The following is a 20,791-nucleotide window of genomic DNA, read 5'->3' as shown; positions in this document are numbered from 1 at the left end:
GCCCAGCCTGTACTTGTGCTTGGGATTGCCCCGACCCATGTGCAGGACCTTGCACTTGGCCTTGTTGAACTCCATGAGGCTGGCACAGCCCCACCTCTCCAGCCTGTCCAGGTCCCTCTGGATGGCCAGAGGGTCATAGCAGTGACCCTGGAAGTGGAAGGAATGGCATGACACCAGGGTCCCAGGGCTATCAACTAGAGTACAGTCACTGCTTGCTAAAGCAATGCAACTTTGAAATAGGCACGAAAGTGGGTTTAAGGGATAAAAAGAAAATGAAGCAGCATCCAACATATGTAAAACACACTGTATATAGCAAATTTTGCTGCAATATGCAATCCGGAACCCCTAGAGCACATATTTGTGTTAGTAAATACACTAAAATGACCCCAAATGGACCCAAGAACGAGGAGAAAGAAACCATCAAACTTTATCCTCTTCCTGGCAAAAAAGAAGGAAGAAACTACTATCAACACCACGCTCCTCCACACGAAGAGCTCGTTGTGCTGACAATTTGTAATGACATCCCTCCTCTTCTTGGGAGGACCATAACACCAGGAAAGGATCAGGCACCTGAAAGCTTACTTATCTCTGTACCATTTTCAAGAATGAGCTCTTATGTTAGGAAAATTTGGACTAGAAGCACCAGCATCATTGCAACTGGCCTAATAATTCAGTGGGTTGTTAGGACTTTAGCTAAATAACAAATTCCTGGCTTTGAACGTCAGGCGTGTTTCTTTCACCCACGTAACTGCGAAAGGTGTTTGGTTGGGTACCCCGGCCTCGAGCACTGGCCAAACACGCAACGTAGCCGACGATCCGTACGGCAGGTCCGGCTCCAATGTAACCCAGATGCAACTCACGGCAATATTCCCCCGCCTCAGCCAGATACGAACATTTCAGGAGATAATTTGCCCTTGATTAAGAATCACTAGGAAATCAATAAAAACAATAATTAACTAATAATGCAAAGCTCATTACTGAATGGAAATGCACCCAAATCTCAGTCCACATGTTTAAAGGCAAAAAGCAATTCCTCAGGAAAATTAACAATATCCTTTTTTACCTTTTCTTCCGAACAAGAACAGCCCGAACAGAAATACATCCACTCTCACAATACAGGCTGTCATTAACAGGTGAGCATAGCAAGTGGAAGACAGCAGAGAGCACTACCTACAGCGCTGAACTCCGAAATCTGAAATGCTATATGCTCAAGCTTTGATGAAAAGAAGTAAAAGAAGCCCATAAAAAGCTATCTATCTGACACATAAATAACAGGGGCAATTAACTAGGTGGACCTCTCGTATATCTCAGCAGAAGACAGATTTAAAACGTCTGTACCCAATGTGAGGGTATTGCTGGATAAAACACTGCCAGAGAAAATGGAAAATAAGAGCAGAAGATTTATCATCTCAAGGTCAACGTTAGCTGTATGTTTAGGGAAGTTAAAAAAAAAAACCAAAAGTGCCTTATTTTTTTTTAAAGAAACAAATAAAAGCACTCTGCAACTAAGAACTACCAGTGAGAGCTATGAAACCCTTGCCCGCTCTTCTTACAAAGACCAGAAAAAATAATCTTATTCTGCCAACCCCCAGCCCTGCAAACAAACCCCTTGTCATCCTCCAGCACTACACAATTTACAGACCAGATTCTCCACTGCTGCACAAGATTTACACTGTTCAGTTGAAACAGGTATCTTTGTTGGCCTTTAATTTGGCAGGAGAACCCTCTGGGTGATCACCGTATTTTTCTGGTTTGCATCCACCAAAGTTGTTGTTCTTCCAATTTTGTCAAGTACACACATCAATTTCTTTCTAGAAAATCTCATGGACATTTCCAATGAAGCACAGAGGAAAACCTTTCCACATGTTTGGGTTCAAATTACTGTATACACCTCTTCTCCTACAGATAGCTATAAAAAATTCAGAAGCAACTGATGAGATTTCCTTCTTTCCTACCAAAATTTTGCCTGCTTTCTCCACAGGTTATCTGCCATGGACACCCAGATATTTCAGATACCTGCTCTCAGTCTTCACAACATCCCTTAAAGTAGGTTCATCTTCGAATGTTACTTCTACCTTAAGGTTCCCACATTACTGCTCCAAGTTTTCTCAGCGGTATGCCGTAGTCCCCTCAGGGCTGGGATAGGAAAAAAGTCTTTTAGGCACTTGTCTTTCCCTGCCACTCTCCTTTTTTTTGCAAAATTGCTACTACAGAAAATGCTCAGGGAAGGTTAGAAGAACACAGCTTTACACAAGCGACACTTTTTTCCCGCTGCAGATCACGGATATACTGGAATTCTCCCTCTTAATGGCATCTAAGTGACTCATCCTTTACGAAAGTCTTGAATCCATTCATCAAACTGTCATCCCAAACAACTGTTTCTTGCCTGCTTGCGCAGGATGCAACTACATAGGCACAGAAGGACTCAGGAAGGCTTAGAAAACGTCTCAGGTTCCAAAGTTTAGAAAGCTTCTGAAAAAAAAAACTTAGACTTTTATCTCTAACACAAATACACAGACGTTAAAACGTCTTCCAGTTCCAGTAGAAACATGCAATTCTGCAGAGAGTAGCACTATTGCTACTAGCACTAGATATGCTGAAAGAACTCCTGTCCTTACCAGGGTGCCACAAAACCAGGCTACATCAGCACGTGACCGCATGGCACACGGGGTGGTGAGCACATCTGGAAGTGAAGGAAAGCGTGGCCAAATAGGCTCCAAATAGAGACAATCAGGGTCTCATACACCATTCCTGGCTCTGACTCAGATTTGCTGTATGGCCTCAGTTGTGAATCAAAACACACAGCCTATCCTTCAAACTCTGCCTGTAAAATCCAGTTTGTGTGGAGCAGCTGCCATGGAAAACATTGCCCAGTACTGGTACTGCTTTCTGATCTGAGAACGTTTAGAAGGAGCTGCAATCCACATGGCCCATTTCACGTTGTTTTGTCTTGTAACGGAGGGAGAGACGTTTATAAGTGAAAATCAGCTACAGATCAGCAAAGTCACAGCTCACTGCCAACATCAGGCAGGAGAATGGTCTATGGTTTCATGATGCAAAACATTTCTTCAAGTGGAGCAGCAGACAAGCACCTGACTTATTTCAGGACCATTTGCCATTTTACCATCCTTCAAAGGCTGTGCCAGAGCTCAGTTTGGGCACCTGCACCTGGACTTGGTAGGACTTTCCCAAATTTGGAGGAATCAGGTCCCTGGGTGAGCTGCAAGCAGACAACTAAAGCCCACTCTTCATCCCACTGCCCCAGTTACAGCAACATTAAAAGAAATAACTTTCTGTGATGGAATTAAAGTAGCAGCTAGTTAGCTTTAATAAGTTGGCTAGAATTTATATAAGTGGTTTTTATTCTCATCAATTCTTATTGATGTATTAGCACTTTACTGCATAGAGATAAACTGAATGTAGCTATGCCTTGAACTAACATCTTACGCTCGGGTTTTACCCTTTTTTCCCTCTAAAATTTAAGAAGGGTAATCAGAACCTGGGTGAAAAATTGCAAATGGCCATCTTTGTGAAAGAAAATAATTTTTTAAACTGACAGCCTTCCAAAATGTATCCTAATGATTGTAATGGATAAGGGACACTAAAACCAAAATATAGGAACTGTTTAAGTAATTTTGCATAATTTTAAGTACCACTTGTATTAAAACATCAGTATTTTTGCAGTTAAAACTTCAAGCTTTCATTCAATGGCTAAAAGATGGTGAAGTCTAAGAACAAAATCACCGAAAACCTGAATTTGGATACTTGGCTTCCCACCAGAAATTCAAATCCTTCCCTGAGACACTGCATATACACAGCTGCCCCTAACACAAGCACACGGTGGGTCGATGCACATTTAAGCAATGAAAGTCCCCAGTACCTCCCACTACTGAAATCAGATCCAGTGCCTTCCAAAAGGCAATAAAGAGTTCTGATACCACTACAGGCAGCAGCCTCACACCCTGACAAGCAGATACGTTAGCGCAGCTTCAGCTTGTTTTCCTCTTTTAACAGATGCTGTGGAACAAATCTCGTGTGCCTACAAAGAGTACACGTCACTTTGATGCTGTGAACTCTCCCTTCTGCCTGGGACACTATCACTAACAATAAATCATTCTGTCTCAAATTTCTACTGACCCTCAAGACACCAGCTAGCATCCTGTATGCAGCACATCTGCAATCTGGGTCCGGATTTCTGCTCTGCCTCTCCCACTTCCACTCTGGAGGAATTCCCCAGCCACTGATACTTCACAGAAGAGATTAACCCTATCCACCAGCAGCAAATAAATGGCCAATGGGATGTAAAATTTAGGAAAGACTAAGTCATGTCACATTTAATGCCCGTTCATATTTAAATCAGTTGATCCTTCCTCTTGTAGGGCTCCTCAACTATTTCTGGTCTTTCTTAATGGCCCTCTGAATTGGGTTTTATGATGGAAATGTCTTCCTTTTTGTCATTCTTAATTCTAAAGGAAACAGGAGAACCTGGGGTGACAATCATGTTTTCTAAGAACTGGTCGTTCCAGTCCCTGCTCTTTGGGGAGGCAGCTTGGTCTTCCAGGCTCAGCCCAACTAGAACTCTATTACCACCGATTTTGACAGTTTTGCCTTTCATTCTTTAAGATCCCAAATGCAGTGAAACCATTAATTACACCATCTTAACAGAGGTTATGATACTTCAGAGTCAATGACCTGAAGAGGACCAGTTTATTGGTCTCTCCCAGTTACTGTGTCTTCCCCGCATTACTATAACACCACCACGGTCCAGGTCAGAGGGAGAGCACGTTCTAGAGCACATCAGAGTAGTCTTCAGAAAAACAAACCCACAGCAAAACACACCAAACCCTGCCAAATGGTATTTTCCTACTGCGCTTCCAGCAAGCGGAAGCAAAAGCATTCCCTTAACTTGCTTCTCTTCAATGTGATGTGATCAGTGCCGGGGTCGTTGCACCGTTCATCTGCCGACATGTGACCCAGATGCAGAAACCAGGGATTTCTGGTGACTCCAGTACTCAAATACAGAGAGCAGTATTTTTCCTTACCCCAAACCTATCCTTCGGACAGCGAGGAATTCTACGGTGAAGCAATTGCTTTTAATTCTCTTCCAGGTGCTGGGGTTGAGGAATACACCGGTACCACACCGTTCATCAATGAAACACAGCCGCTCCTGACTCAGAAGGTGTCAGCTCTCTACCAGCACACACCAATTACACCAAACGGCGAGGACGGGAAGAGAAGAAGCCACTGTCACCAGCTGAAGCTGCAGGGGGGATTAACGTTACAGAATCTAATTACCTGCCTGGATTTTGGCCAGCGCACGACCGGGGTTACCACCGTCGCTCCTAAGAAACCAGCCTGGGAACTTCAGTTCTCGTGGTGGCCAAGGTCTCAGTTTTATATCTCGAGGGCAGCAACTCCAGCAACAGAATTATAGTGCTCCAATAGCAACTCAAAGGAGAAAGTGCCACCCGTGGAAGTACCATCATGTCCTGTAGCACATAAATGTTAATTAGCAGTCTTTTTTTAGAAATTATGAGATGCTCTAGTCCTGCAGAGTGTGAGATTTGATGAGATGAGAGCACTAGGTGGTACAGCTAATAAATCAGTTTACTGTACAACAGCATTTTCTTTAATGAAGAGCAAATACCTGAGCCTTAGCAAAGCAAGAGCCCCAGGCGTACACTCGCCAAGCGAAATGCTGGATTTAATTTTTCCGCGTTCTCTCCCAAACAGGGGGCACTGACCTACCGTTAGTCGTTAGAGAACGCTCTCCTGTCAGGGGGCGATGCGAAGCATCAACGTTGATGTCGGAATTAAAAAAGAGGAGATGAGTGGCAAGGCCATTATTGGAGAATAACCAGTAGAGGTACATTTTTCATAAGGGAGTAGCCTAAAAGCTGACAAGAGCTGTCAAGGTGTCAGGCCAGGAGAAGACCCAGCACAATTAACATATACTAGGATTCAATCTAATGGGAGGGAAAAAAGTGGGATTTATTTTGGACAATTACAAGTTAATAAATGGAAGTGTCAGTTCCTCTGTCGAGCACCCATTAAAGCACACTAGAGGCCAAAACCTTTTACAGTTTCTGTCATGGTAGGCAACACGCTACCATTATTTTATATTTCAAGCAATTTTATTGTCAATGGCAGCAGTTACGAATGTACAAGAAAATATTTTCCTTAGCAGCATACCAGGCCGTTTACTTCGCAGAAATCATCTGTGCTCCCAGAACTGACTGGGATTTCAGATTTTCATTATGTGTATTTCATCCATTTATTTATTTATTTTCCGAAGCGCGCGCATACGAGCGAGTGCTTGAAGCCAAGCGCTTAGGAAGGCACGGCACATGCTGCTTTACACCCTCCAGCTACACAGTCCCTGCCCAGGGAGCGAAAGGCACCTGTTCAGAGCGCCAAGCAGACTCCTGCATGCCTGCAGCCACTTCCCACGGGAAGAGGAGCTCTCCCCTCAGTAAGCGCAAGGGCAGGCAGGGTATTGCTCCCCCCGTTTCATTCGGACCTTGCACAGCACTCAGGGCCATTAACTTGTTCTGTGACCAAGAGTTAACCGAGCTCAGAAACATGCTTCTCCTTTTTTTTTTCCCCCTTTCACTTCAAAAAAATCCAGAGCAATGCAGAACCGGGTTGGCTTCACCTGCAGAATCACTCGCCCTCTGCAGTGGATCGGGAAAAGTTCCGTACACTGCTTGAACCCTGTTATTCTCCGTTGCCTACTGAACACTACATTACAGATCAAACAGCTCCTGTTCAGACTGTAACTGGAGGGACTCGCAAAGGAGTCAAACCTCCCCGTGCATACCCCCAGGGGAAGGCACAGAAGCCCCTTTATAGTGGCCAATCTCCAGGGTACCATGAGCAGGGAGAGAAGCTGTACTCAAAAGGGGACATAAACCTTGAATTTTATCTCAAATCCCCTTTAAGGGAATAAAAAGCTTCCAAAGCCAGCACTTCTTAATACACAATCTTTTCTCCTCAGTATTGCTTGAGGAAAATGATATGACATTATTTCTGCCTTGTTGATCTTCCTGTTAATCAAGTTCATAGCCAGGCAGGCGTGCAAAGCCCAAACAAGATATCCAAACAGTGCCTGAAAAGAAAATTCACTAGTCATTTGGAAAAGAGTTGCTACGATTTAAGACATTATCTACCGCTATTTAAGTAAAGTAACTCCCCATCCCATCATCACAAGGGAGGTTACTCAACAACTACCATTTTAAGGCTGTCCAGCTCTCACCATCGCAAATCCTACTGCTCAGCTGTTATGAGTGCTTTGCTTGGAGCCACTCCTCCTCACTCTGATTTTTTTAAGCTAAGAAAAAAAGAGAAAAAAATCCCAAAATAGGCTTGGACACAGCACATGCCTTGCAGGAATTTTGGCATGGGATGGATGGACATCTGCTTCAGGCCTGACCTACTTCGAAGCATCTGAAGGCAGAAAGCCTCCTTGCAAACAGCGCCTATATTTGTTGTAGCTGTTAACCCCCCCGTGATTTCACCTGTTCCTCAGAAACCTTTGCTCTTCTAGATCCGAGCTGAACTTGGTTATACTGGGTCTGGTCATCTGAAGATGTCGGCAGTGTTGGTCACTAAGGAGGAACTCAGAGTAGAGCTTTCGCTGTGCAAAGCAAGACACCAAGAGGTCAGTGAAGAGGTTACGGCCTTTGTAGGCAAAGCAGACGTGAGACAGGTTAGGGGTCAAACACGTTCTTAGTCAGTGGGGCTCACATACAATGCTCACAGGTGGACTACAGTAGTGTATCTCAGATGGTATATTTAATGTATTTCTCCTTATACAACACATAAATTTAGCCAACTTTATACAGTAGCCTGATGCCAGGAAAATATACTAACTGGGGTATTCCTTAGAAATGCAAATTACAAGGAACTATGGGCAGGAATGAGGGAAGGAAGTGACGTAACCCACATCAGTAGCATGTGTTGCAGTCACATGCAAACAAGGGAAAAAAGAAAGATTCATTAAGCACAAAATGAGTCTTGAGAGGGCATAGAAGAAACGTCTCCTGCTGGGGAAGAGAAGTGGGACTGCAAAGAGAGATGAGACAGAAGGAGAGGTGGCAGCAGCCTCTGTTGCACGAAAGAGAAGGAAGAGAACCATTCGTGTTAGCTTAATTCTTACTGAGCAAAAGAGAGTGAAAACAACTAAGGACGAGTTTGATGAGCATCATTTTAATGCTTCATTCACTTATTTCACTTTCATTTCTCTGATTTGTGAGTTCATTTCCAAATCAACATTGTCTTCCAATTTTTACCATGCGGAGTGACAGCAATGTGTCACACCGTGCCTTCTGACCGTGAGACAAAGACATGATAACCTTAAATGTCCTTAAACAAGTGCCCTGCTCTTGAAATGCTCACTGTAACCAGTGTGCCTCCACGAAAGCCCCCTTTGGCCAGAGGGACAGCTGCTTCTCCTGCAGCCAGGAGAAGGAAAACAATCCTAGTAAGGGAGGAAGACGCACAGAGGTGAGGGTTTAAATTGAAAGCGGGGAGATTTAGATTGGACATCAGGAAAAAATTCTTCCTGGAGAGAGTGATGAGGCACTGGAACAGGTTGCCCAGACAAGCTGTGGATGCCCCATCCCTGGAAATGTCCAAGGCCAGGTTGGATGAGGCTTGGAGCAACCTGGTCTAGTGGAAGGTGTCCCTGCCCATGGCAGGGGGGTTGGAACTGGACGGTCTTTAAAGTCCTTTCCAACCCAAACCAGTCTGTGATTCTCTTCCATGCTCTCACTGTGAGCCTCTTGGCTTTGTTTCTAGCTCTCATTACAAGCAATTTGTAGGCAGACACATCTCTCTCTAGTTATAAATCATGTAACACAATGAGATCCTGTACCAGATGTGAACATACAGATGCCAGTGCAAGTAAGCACTTAATGGCTATACAGATACATTGAAAAAAAGTGGCTATAAATAAAAACATAAATAGGAATCAGCATTGAGAAAACAAATAACTAAATAGAAATCACCATTAAGGAAGGTAGAGTTTTCAATTTACTGTATAAAAAAATATTCTGAATTTCAGTGCTAGAAAAGGGAAGGGGGGTTACTGGTGCAGAGCTAGCTTTTTGTGTTCTCTCTTGGTATCATTAGGTCTATCAAGACTGGATATCAAGACAACAGCAGTGAGTCATATCGGAGAAGATGGGCATTTAGAAATAGTAGCATCAATCATGAATGAACTTGAATTGATGTTATTTATTATTTATATTACAGTATACCGTGGGTCTCTTGTCTGTTCTAATTTAAGAAAAGATGCAGCTTGCTGTTGGAACAGAAAATTCAAGGAAAGAGAAGGATGCCTGCAAGAGGAGGCACAGTCATGGAGACTGTATTTAAATTGTCTTCTGCAGACTGAATGCTGTAAAAAAATAAAGTAAGTCATTCAACCAAAGCACATCAACACTTTCAACTGTTTGATGTTGAACCTATTTTGAACACTACTCTTCTGTCATACATGGAGGCTCCGGAAGAAATTGAGAAGTCCTTCACAGCATACTTCAGGTTTGTCACAAGGATGTTTGTCATGAACAAGCACAGTGAGAAAGTAGGGGGTATCACTTGAATAACAATGTATGGTATCCTTGGGATGAAGACGAAGGCTCAGCTGATTCCAAAATACGAACAGGATTGAAGGCAGGGGCACACTTCTAGCTTTCCTTTCCACTGACTCTTGAAATCTTCAGTGAGGGCTACTGGCTATCTGCCAACAGAGTTCAAAGCATACTGCCCTGCTGCTCACCTAATCCGTCCCCACAAATGCTCAGAGAGCCTTTACCTAAGTCTTACTTCGGCATTTACAGTGGGAGGGTGGGGAAAGTTTAAATCAGGGAGTCACTCAGACCTTTACCGCACAGCTGCAGTTGCAGCATGAATTAAAAACCAAACCGAAACAAGAGCCAAGCAGCTAATCACCGCAGCTCAAACCCAAAAAGCCAACCACTAACACAGAAGAGGCTCTGCAGCTAAACTGTTCCGAGACTGCATCGACTGCACGTGGAGAAAGAAAAGAAGCAGCCCCTAATTTCATATTTTAGACTTTGCCGAACGCTCCTAAAGCGGTTTAGGGATTTGAAGACATTTCTCTATAAGCTGCTTCTGAACTGCAATTAAAATAGGTGGAACAGCAGTAATTATAATTTCTTGAGTACACTGGTCTGCCTACAGCGCTAGTCGTCTGATCAAGGCGAACAACTTATCCGTAGCTGTACCCTAAGTCAACCCCCGGCTCCGTCGAGGTCCCAGTGTCCTGCTGCAGCACGCAGGCTGAGCAGGAACCATCACCTGAGGAAAACCAACTATCCCTTCCACATAGCTTGCTTGCCTCATCACATCTCTTCCCAACAGGCAACGCTTCCACGTAGTTTGTTTGCCTCATCACATCTCTTCCCAACAGGCAACGCTGATCGCAACGCTACGCTTTGCCAACGGGTCAGAGCCACCACTAAAAAAAGAGCAAACTCTTTCTGACGTGAAGGAAGGATTGATTTGGCATGGATCAGCTGACTGTAATAATTACCCTAAGATTTAACGTGGCTTGTACCAATCAGGTTGCACAGTTCCTCCCAATGAAGAACGAACTCTCACGTGTAAACCAGCATGCACAAGCTGTACAACACAAAATATAGTTCTAGCAGAGCTCCTAAGGGAAAAAAAAACCCAAAACCACAATGTTTTTTGTTTTTCTTTGGGTAGCAAATAAGAAATTAAAAGGTGGCTTACGCAGCACCAGAAGTGGAGTACTAACCATTCACACCACTTCATTGTCTTAACAAATTAAATCATGTCACTGTCACAAAAAGTTATTCACCTTGAGAGGTCAGATTTTAATATATTACTGGCAACATATTAATTTCTCCTTCATTTAAGAACATTTAAAACCTTGTAAGTACTGGTTTTGTTCTACAGCTCAAAATCATGGAGTAACAAAATGCTTTTAATATTATTCATTACACTTAATCTATAGTCCACCTGATTACTTTCAGGACAGCAATGGAACTGCATTCAGAATTTCTGAAAATTACAGAAAACATATTCTGTTTATTGGTTTGAACGTTGCAGCCATAATAAAGCTTAAATTAACTTGGGGGATTGATTCTGTTACGGAATGAATGAAAAGAAAACAGAGTATTTTTCTTCCAGATGATTACTCAGCTCATCTGTAGCCTAATACAACGAAGCAAGTGACAGGTAAACCATCATCTGATCTTCAAGTTTGTAGAACATAAGCTTTTTACTAATTTCTCCCCATCAATACACTGTGTGCCAAAAGATGCATTAAAATACGTATGATGCTCCAGGAATCACGTATTGAAATGCTATTAAAATTATTTCCTATCTTCAAATCCCAATTACTCTGTCCATTATTCTCTTCGTGCCGCATAGAAAAGAGTATTTTCTTTTGCAACAGTGTTGGCCAAACCACAGAAACCTGATAAATGCCGATATGGCAAAGCAAAGTTTAGAGTTAGCCTCAAGTTCAGCTGAGTTGACGGTTTCACAAACTGATTTCAAAAGACAAAGCTGGACTGAAATTTATGAGCACGGCCTTAAAGGAGGGAAGAGCACAACAGCAGAAATGCACGCCAGGGAGATAAACGTGCAGGATGTATGCTTCCTCTTGTCCATTATTCCTCCCTTCCTCTTTGCGCTGCCACTATATTTTTTGTCCCCCTCTGAAGTAACCTGCTCAATTGAGATTTGGAAAATAAAAATAAATGAGCAATGGGTGGTTGAATTGAATTTGTCTTCTTTTTTTTTTTTGCATGGAAATACAACATTGGTGATTTACCATATCATCAGACTGATCAGCATATTGAAAAGCAGAGAAAGCAGAAGGCTGCAATAACTCAAAACAGCAAAAAAAATTTAAAGAACTGAGGATAGATAGCGAGTTTTTAAACTCAGGAAGGGTTGCAGTTGGGCAAAGCTACTCCTGTGTTAAAGAAGAGGCTCCTTGTGGAATAAGTGCCAGTGCCTGGGGTTAATATTCTGTTTGCAGGCCATCAGTGGGACAGACAGGACATACACTTCTCTACTGTAATTATGTTTGTTCTAAAAATACTTATTTCAGAAAAAGTTAGTTAGTTAATCAAACTACTATGGAAGGGAATTTCACCAACATGAAAACCAGAAAACATCATGTAGTGTATTTTCTGTTTTAATTACTAAGGCAGGAACGCTGTGATATATCTTTTTTGGTAATGAGGAAACACAATATTAGTTGGCAACAAAATTGGGTTGTGCAGTATTAATATTTTACTCAAGAAAATCCTTATCTAACCTGTCAGTACAAGTTTTGAGCTACAGAGTGCCTAAATATGCCGTTACACTGATACCAATCAAGACGCCAGTTTCTGGGAAACAGTGTGGAAAGCTGCTCCCTAATCGCACTAAATATTCGTAAGTAACAGAACTTAAAGGATTAATTTTACAATCCATTCTGTACAGCAGAATAAAGACTACCATTTGCAGCCTTCCAATGCAGGATGCATTACTAACAGACCAGGAATGGGACTGTATTCCCGCTTTTCCTGAGGCCTTCCAGTTCCTGCTAATGACCTCCCTGGGCTCCGTTCTGCTGGCACCCAGGGCACTACTGGCCCAGGGGGTTTCCATCAGGGGGGCACCACCTACTCCAAACCACTCTCCCAGGGTGGGGGGGCACCCCCAGAAGCAGCTCTTGGCAGAGCTCTTGTCTTTCCAGGAAACAGGCTGCCCCTTGGAAATTTCTCTCCAGTGTTTGCCCTGGGCACATCCTTACATTGTAAGGAGCAGAGAACCGTGTTTCTCCTTCCCTCCTTCTTCGTGGCCCGGGGGGTCCTGTCATGTTGGCAGTTCTGCCTTTCTCTTCAGAGAAAGAGCAACAGCTTTGTTGGGGTTTTTTAATGGAGTTGGGAAAGAAAGCACCATGTCTACTGCAAAACGCCGCTCCAATGCTACCAGCAGGGCTGAGCTATAATTAACAGGCCTGGTGACGAGCCTTATTAGTGTTACTGACAGTGCAAGTGCTTAGAACTTAAGAGGAAGATTTTTATCCAAGAAAAAAAAAAAAAAAAAAAAAAAAAATCCCAATCCAATCACAAATGACCATTAAATAATGCAATATCCATGGAGAAAACTGAAATACAGTGATGGAGCAGTGAATGTTCGGAAGATGAGGGGGTCATTTCATGGATGTATTTGCATGACAAATATACGTAAGTATACAATCCAGAGGGTTTAAACAGGTTTAAATTGAAAGTGGGGAGGTTTAGATTAGATATCAGGAAGAAGTTCTTCCTGGAGATAGTGGGGAGGCACTGGGACAGGTTGCCCAGAGAAGCTGTGGATGCCCCATCCCTGGAAGTGTCCAAGGCCAGGCTGGATGAGGCTTGGAGCAACCTGGTCTAGTGGAAGGTGTCCCTGCCCATGGCAGGTGGGGTGGAACTGGATGGGCTTTAAGGTCCCTTGCAACGTAAATCATTCTGTGATTCCATGAAAAAAACACAGCTGATCATTTGCTGGTGCTCCCTTAATATTTAAAAAAGCTACAAAGATGACAGTCTTTTCCTGAGGAATTAAAAAAAAAAAAGGAAGAAATGCAAAGTTACATTCTGCAAAAGCAATAGTAACAGTAAAAAAGACCTACACAAGACTGATTTAGACAAAAATGTTAAATCCTCACCTATGCTTGCTTAACATTTGGGGAAGTTAAGACTGCCTGCCCATAACAACACACACACATGCTGGTCTCCTCCAACGTGAGAAACAAGCTGGAACAAGGGAAGGAATATAAAGTTTCTCCATTCCAGAAAATTCAGCTGCCAGAGTCCTATCTGATATTAAAAGCGATAAGTCACTTAGCTACAAAGAAGAGAAAAATACAAAGAGAAATACTGAAATGGGTTGCACAGAATTATTTTCACTTGCAAGGAATGGAACAAAAGGACGCTGCAAGTGCTTCCATCCCAGTTTCCCACAAGCTCTACCCAACGGTACGTGCGGGGGTCACATCTCCCCACTATGGCGTGAAGCAGCTGGCACTGGCACTGCCACCGCCTTCCTGCTGCCTCCCCCTGCAGAAATAGAGCCCCCCACCCCCCGTCACAACAGGCACAGGGGGTTCTGCCCCAAGACACCCGTACGGGCATTCTTCTGACCCAAGACCAGCCTAGGCAGCGCTTGGGCAAGTGATTTATTTTATCACTCTCAGCCATAAACCGTCACCGTGGCCTTCCTGTCTACTTTGTCATCTTCAACGTCCCCCTTGGCTGGGCTCAGTGCATGGCGAGGTCCAGCAAAATGCAATGCCATTCCCGGTGCATGGCACTCGAAGGGGGCTCATCAGAAAGATGGAGAGGGACTTTTTAGTACGGCCTGTAGCGACAGAGCATGGCGTAATGGTTTTAAACGAAAAGAGGGGAGATTCAGACTAGATATAAGGAAGAAATTTTTTACAAACAGGGCAGTGAAACGCTGGCACAGGTTGCCCAGAGAGGTGGTAGATGCCACATCCCTGGAAACATCCAAGGTCAGGCTGGACGGGGCTCTGAGCAACCTGATCTGGTTGGTGCCTGCTCACTGACAGGGGCGTGGGGCGAGACTAGGCCTTTAAAGGTCTCTCCCAACCCAAACTATTCCATGACTCTATGAGCTACAGGAGGACTGCCAACCGGTGAAAGACGACAGGACACAGCTGAGAATAGCTGACCTTGGGCTCTGCATCCACGTCTCATCAAGCAGAGCGCAGCAAAGCCAAATACATGTCACAAAACAAGAGCTGTCTTGCTTTCCTTCACTCTTGGTGATCCCCTTCACCATTACGCTCTCCATCCCCCACGGTGACCCCCTTCACCATTATGCTCTCCATCCCTCATGGTGATCCCCTGCACCATTACTCCATCAAATAACCAGCTCCAGCTTATCCACAGGAAGGGCTACGGTTAAAACTGGAGAAACAGAAGTTTTAATATGCTTATTTTATGGAATCCCTTAGTGCTGAACATCCCCAAAGCTATGACCCACCACATCACATTCGTTTTGCTGAAGAAGCCAATGTACAGAACATTTTTGAAGCTATTAGGGTTTGATTCTGTGCTAGGATTAAGCCCTTTGTTGACATACTGCTCTAAGAGATGACACTTTTTTGGGAACCATTATTTCTGCATTTCCAAGACGGTACACAACGTGCTGCCTCGGTTTTAGTCTGACTGCAATAGTCCCAGGGGAACGCAACCTGCAAAAAGCTGGCCTGAAAAACACAACATAAAATACTGTTGGCTCCCGGTAAGTAGTTAATTCCTTTCACTTTGCAATTCTGCCAGGCCATGTCGCATTTCCCTTCAAAGAGATATAAACCCCAGAAACTGCAGGTGGCCTGTCAGCAGATGCACTGCAGTGCCCTGAACTGACCTACTCGTCACCAGCAGATGCTCTGCAGCGCATCCTCTGCAGACTCAGATTATTCCCAAAAGCAGCCTACAAAGCTGGGGATTTTGTGTCTCCCCCCCCTCCACTCTTCTCAATTCATTGTGCATTGAAGGGAACCAGAAAGACGCTGACAGGGTGGGGAAAATTCCCATTGCTGTCTTGTATTTCCGGAGTTACGGAGAACAAACAGCAGTGAGGCGTGTTAAGATCAAGTCTGGCTTCCGCTGGCAACCACACACCTTTCCAGATTTCCTCAGACACCATAAATAGAGTCCAAAATCTAAGTCATGCCTTCCAACTGGTTTTCTTGGGGGTGTCCTGATCTGACCAGCCAGGAGACTTCCATAGCACTGAAGAGGGATCCCTGTACTGCACGACCATTCCTGACAGAGAGAAAATACAGAAACTTTGTCCTAAAAAGCTGCTTAAAGGAGTGCTGCACCTTCAAACTTTTTAAAGTCCTTACCAATGCAACAAGGACACTTTGTCAACAGTGACTGGCAGAAGAGAAATACACAGCGACAAGTAGAAGGGATGGGATTTTTTTTTTTAAGAGGCAGTAACTCTACAATGAGATGGGATGGGAGCTGTGAAGATGACTGCAAGGATTTGCTGCTTCGGTTTTAAACTGCAGGGTCAAACAACCGGTAACTTCCCATTATCTTTGCTGAGAATACGGGCATCCCCAAATGTGCTATGCACCTCTTTATACCTTATATGCTTCATACCTCATAGTAGGTACACCTTGAGTACAATTATGGTTTTATTATTATTGTTATGCCTAACCACACCCTTCCGGTTTGGAATTTCTTTTTCTTCACCCATATTCCATGAAATATTTACTCCAACACATAAAGATGATAAAAGTTCAGACTTCTGACTGACATTGATAGTCTCTAACCTATTTGGCACTGATCTCTTAACAAGGGTGCAAAGAAAAAAGATGTAAGGAGGGGAGAAAAATGTAGACAGGAGAAAGCTGTGTCTGGAGCAGGAAAAGACGACAACTACTAATTTAGTCTTCGTGCATAATTTGTGCCTTAGACCCTCCATACAATTTTAACTACATTTTTAGACCCGGGAGATAATTTTCATCCAAGGAGACACAGTTTGAGAAATGACCTTTGATTCTGTGGGGACAAATTCTTACTTACAATTTACTTAGTAGATCGTACTTGTATATCTAGATTCAAATGCATTAGAGCTATTAATTTTTGTTTTCATCACAGCTTTGATTTCTCCTTTTTTTTGTTTTTTGTTGTTTGATATTTGGAAGAGCACCCCTGGGAGATGAAACAGCACCAAGCCGGGTGCTCTGCTGTGATATTAGGCGATAAATCAGAAGTTCTGGGATGGAGAGGAAGACTTTCAAATACAGGAATAAAACCACTTTGTTCCTGTAGCCACAAAAGTCTCTGGAGGAATGACTGATGTAGGGGACTTAGCTGTGTGATCCAGCCTTCTTCACCAACAAGACAAAACAACTCACCGACTCTGAACAGCTACGAGACGAAGGTCATTCAGAGCCTCAGACTTAATGCCCAGCCACATTAATCAAAACCGCAGCGTTTCGAGGAACACAGGCAGGATTTTTTCACCCTGCGTGAATCCAGCACTTCAGAGAGCTTCTCGTGCACTTCCAAATACTTAAGAGATGCTGTATAAAATCATACAGGTATTTTTTAACATCCTGGCATAGCTCTAAGAAGCTGCATTCTGTGATTTTAGACCATCATCATCAAACAGAAATTCTCTCATGGCTATATTAAATAACAGCAGTTCTGCCTCAGTTACACTTCTCTCTGTATTGAGCCCACAACAGTTTTATTTTTAAAGAAACCTGCATTCTATTTTGGTTTTCCTTTTTTTGGTCTAGGCTTTCAAAGCAAACAAGAGAGTTCATTTTTCTCCATCACCACTGACTGCTCGCGAGTTGCTTTTCCAGGAATATTTCATCAGGCTACCCATATTGCTCTCTAAACCACACTGTGAAAGCTAAGGACAAGAAAAAACTAACAGAGGCGAGTGGAGATCCTGAGACACCGGTCTGAACTGCTTCAGGTCCTGGGAAATAAAATTAGTTTTCACCTATTTCTACCCTTTCTTTCTGGACTGGCCTCATAAAGTGGGTATTCAGATGCTATAAGACAATAAATCAAAACACAATCAATCTCTGACAGTACTGGGCCCCCATCAAGCGGAGGATAAACCCCATGTCATTATAGTATCTCACATTCCATCCAGATTTTCTGTGCTAACCACCTCTTATTCAATGGAAAGTAAAGAAGTCAATCTTCTAAAATAAAATTGAGGTGTAGAAGCTGTTACGAACATTCTGTCTGACAAACCAGCCCATGGCTGAGATGCTGTGATAACAGAGTGCTCAATTAGGATTAAATATAGCTTGTCAGAACAACTGGGATGAACTCGGGTTTAGGCAGAGGTTTCATCCATTTGATCATGTACAAACCATTGCCAGGAGCTGGGATCAGCAAAACCGAACTGGCTGCATATGCTTACAGCTATTCCTGGCTCGTGGGAAACATTTTCTAGTAAGTGCTTCCCCTTACCTGTCCATTATAAGCAGAAAGGTGTGATTGAAGGCAGGAAGTTAGAGAAAAATATGAAGCTAAATCCAGAGATGGGTTATCTGTTCCTCTCACCGAAGTGCTGGAGAATCTCTGCCATTGAGGAAGGATGTTCCAAGACAAAATCAGAGCATTCAACCGTAGCACCTGCAAACGGCTCTAGCAAATGTCGTAAAATCAGTTTGCTCAAAAAAGGCACGTGGTATGAAGTTCCTTGAAAGTTCAGCAACTCTGAGTGAGCCTGCACTGCAGCATGTGCTGCCTGCCCCTCTTTTCACCCGAAATATGGGAAGAAGAATGGTTTATCCTTACAACACCAATAGAAGCCACCATAAAAACCGCTCCAGAAGAGTTTACTTGAGCAGCTCTGTGAGCCACTGGAAGCAAGTCCCTGGTTCAGTCTCACACCTGACCTCAGTTTCCCAAAAACTTTTTCACCAATACTGAATAGAGGAATGAACACTGCAGCCTTCACGTTCCCATCATTTAAAGATGCTTCAGAGCACCTAAAACCACAACCCTAATGCTAAGGGAAGTTCAAGTGGGGAAGACTGCCCATCGCTTCTTTTTTCCTGCCTTCCACCAATGAGGTGCTGCTGTGCAAACATAATGCCTGAAGAACCAGTTCTAGCTGTATTTTAGCTAAAAACATTCCCACCTCACACCAAATACCCACAGGATGCAATGAAGCTACCCGCTAATTTCTTATCAAATACATATTTCCCTCCAGTTTCTCACAGATGGCTGGTGCTGATGAGGTCCACATCTCTGCAGTTCTCAAACTAAACCTAACACTTAGAAAATGTAAAGCTGACAGTGTAAATTCCGCACTAAATAAAAACACCAGTGGGAGAGAGGGGGGAGCATTCCAGGGAGAAGAGCTGAAGGAAAGAAAAGCAAATCACTGGCTTACATAATACAGGTACAAAACACACAGCAATTCATGTACATTCCCCCTGAGCAGAACTACAGGACAAGGGGAGACTGAATGAGAATGAAAAGCAATCAATCCAGATCCACAACCATAAGATTTCATCAGAGAAAAAGATACAGAATAATTTCCAGCTAAGTGGACAATGCAGAATTTTCCTGCATGGTTATTACACAAATTAACATAATCATCACATATCTCTTCAGTGGGGTCAAGATGCACCGCATTTTGCTCCGAATTGCAGCGTCCTGGCCCCTGCAGAGACCAGGATGTTGCACTGGGATGCACTGCCTCACTTGTTACACGGAAGCACTGTTTTTATGTCACCCAAGCAGGGGACACAACTTGGGGGTGCGGTGATAAAACGTGGTGGTAAAAACGTAAATACCCACGTTTTAAAGTTCACACAAAGCTTATTGCAAGCTGAGCCAAGAAGTTTTCATTACGGCAGGTGTTTTATGTTCAGAGCACTGATAACAGTCTATTTCAGATCTGTACCTGTGCAAAAAGAAAGTTTACTGAAGTGTACGTCAAGTTTCCCATGCACATCTGCTGCCACAAATGCTTCTCTGTAATCTCCCAGGCATACCACAGTATTTATTTATATGAAAAATTAAACTGATAACAAGGAAATTGTAAGTTTACATTTTTCATCGTATTTTTCATCATTCCCTGTTCCTCTCCACAACTTAACTGTTCACATTTCCCCTTCTTTCCATCTCAGGATTTTCGACTGTAAAATCTCATGTAAAGCTTTGTTTCTAAAACAACGTATTTTGCTTCCCAAATCCTGAAATTTGGCCACAACTGCCAACGGCGATATCCAAACCCACCTGAAGGATGTCTCGTTTCATTATTCTACCTGAAACTAAGTTGAAGTAGCAAGCAGATTTCTCTTACCTGTTTGTGAGCGTGATCGTAAGAGTTAATGTGATTGTCAAACTCCTGGTGTTTATAGTACTGCTTGTCACAGAGTTCACAGTAGAAGTTGGCTTTAAGGTCCTCCAGAGCTTTTGCTATCGTGCTTTTCTTTTCAGCATAATCCTGGAAGGGGGCGGGAAAAAGTAATTTTAGTTTTGCCTTTGATGCTGCGAATGGATTTTGTGCTCTGCAGTTAATCGTATTTGTAAACATTTACACACCTCTAACTAAAAGCCTTCACGTATTTGCTGGGTTACACTGCACATATTTACTCTATCTGCTGCCAGGCTGAAGATTTGCACACTTTCTGCTCTAACAGTTGCCAGCTCCCCTTAGGGGCTCTGTCAGAGGCTAGAAGGATTGCCCCAGGTTCTGTCCAAATAGAAATATTTATCATGCTGAAGGCTATTTTCAACTTAATTTCGACCTAAGACTCGCTGCTCTAAAGTTCTGCTAGGTGATATACCCAAGCCTGAAGTAATTTAGTTAGAAGGCTTTTACAAGAAAATACGCTTCCTAAAAGGAAGATAAAATTAAAGAAACCCCTACTGGGCCCTTCTCAAACACATGTACCCATGAAAACGTGAGGAACACTTCTGTAGCCGAGATGTAATGAGTCCCTTCCACACCTCTGTTATTTGGCATCCCGTATTGGAAGGACTGACACACATCTCTCCTTACCATACATTAGCATAAGCATTACAAACAACCTTGCTTATAACTTAGGAGCAGATTATATACAAACAACGTTTATTAATATCCTAAACACACTGATGACAACACGGCCTGTTTCGAAAGCGCACGGAAATGGTCTGTCACCCCAAATCAGTTTAATACCAGTAAAACACGGAACATCTACAGCTTCAGCGCAATGACTTCTGCTTTTGACAAGTCTGGGATA

General features: G+C 43.2%; 1 protein-coding gene across 1 annotated transcript in view; it reads right to left on the bottom strand.

Annotated features, from left to right (window-relative positions):
• ZNF804A (zinc finger protein 804A) overlaps nucleotides 1–20,535 on the bottom strand; it is a gene marked incomplete at its 3' end in the record, with an annotated part of 37,005 nt that extends 16,470 nt beyond the window's left edge. The window contains exons 1-2 of the mRNA XM_010151456.1: nucleotides 20,440–20,535; nucleotides 19,870–20,013 (exon numbers count right to left, since the gene is read on the bottom strand). Of these exons, the coding sequence (XP_010149758.1) occupies nucleotides 19,870–20,013; nucleotides 20,440–20,535 (240 nt within the window). The remainder of the gene's footprint in view (nucleotides 1–19,869; nucleotides 20,014–20,439) is intronic.
• Nucleotides 20,536–20,791: the final 256 nt, after the last annotated feature.

This window comes from Eurypyga helias, unplaced genomic scaffold, assembly GCF_000690775.1.
Source record: "Eurypyga helias isolate BGI_N326 unplaced genomic scaffold, ASM69077v1 scaffold13015, whole genome shotgun sequence".
In the NCBI taxonomy this organism is placed as follows: domain Eukaryota; kingdom Metazoa; phylum Chordata; class Aves; order Eurypygiformes; family Eurypygidae; genus Eurypyga; species Eurypyga helias.
The sequence above is the reverse complement of the archived record's forward strand: the minus strand, read 5'-3'. Positions and strand labels throughout refer to the sequence as shown.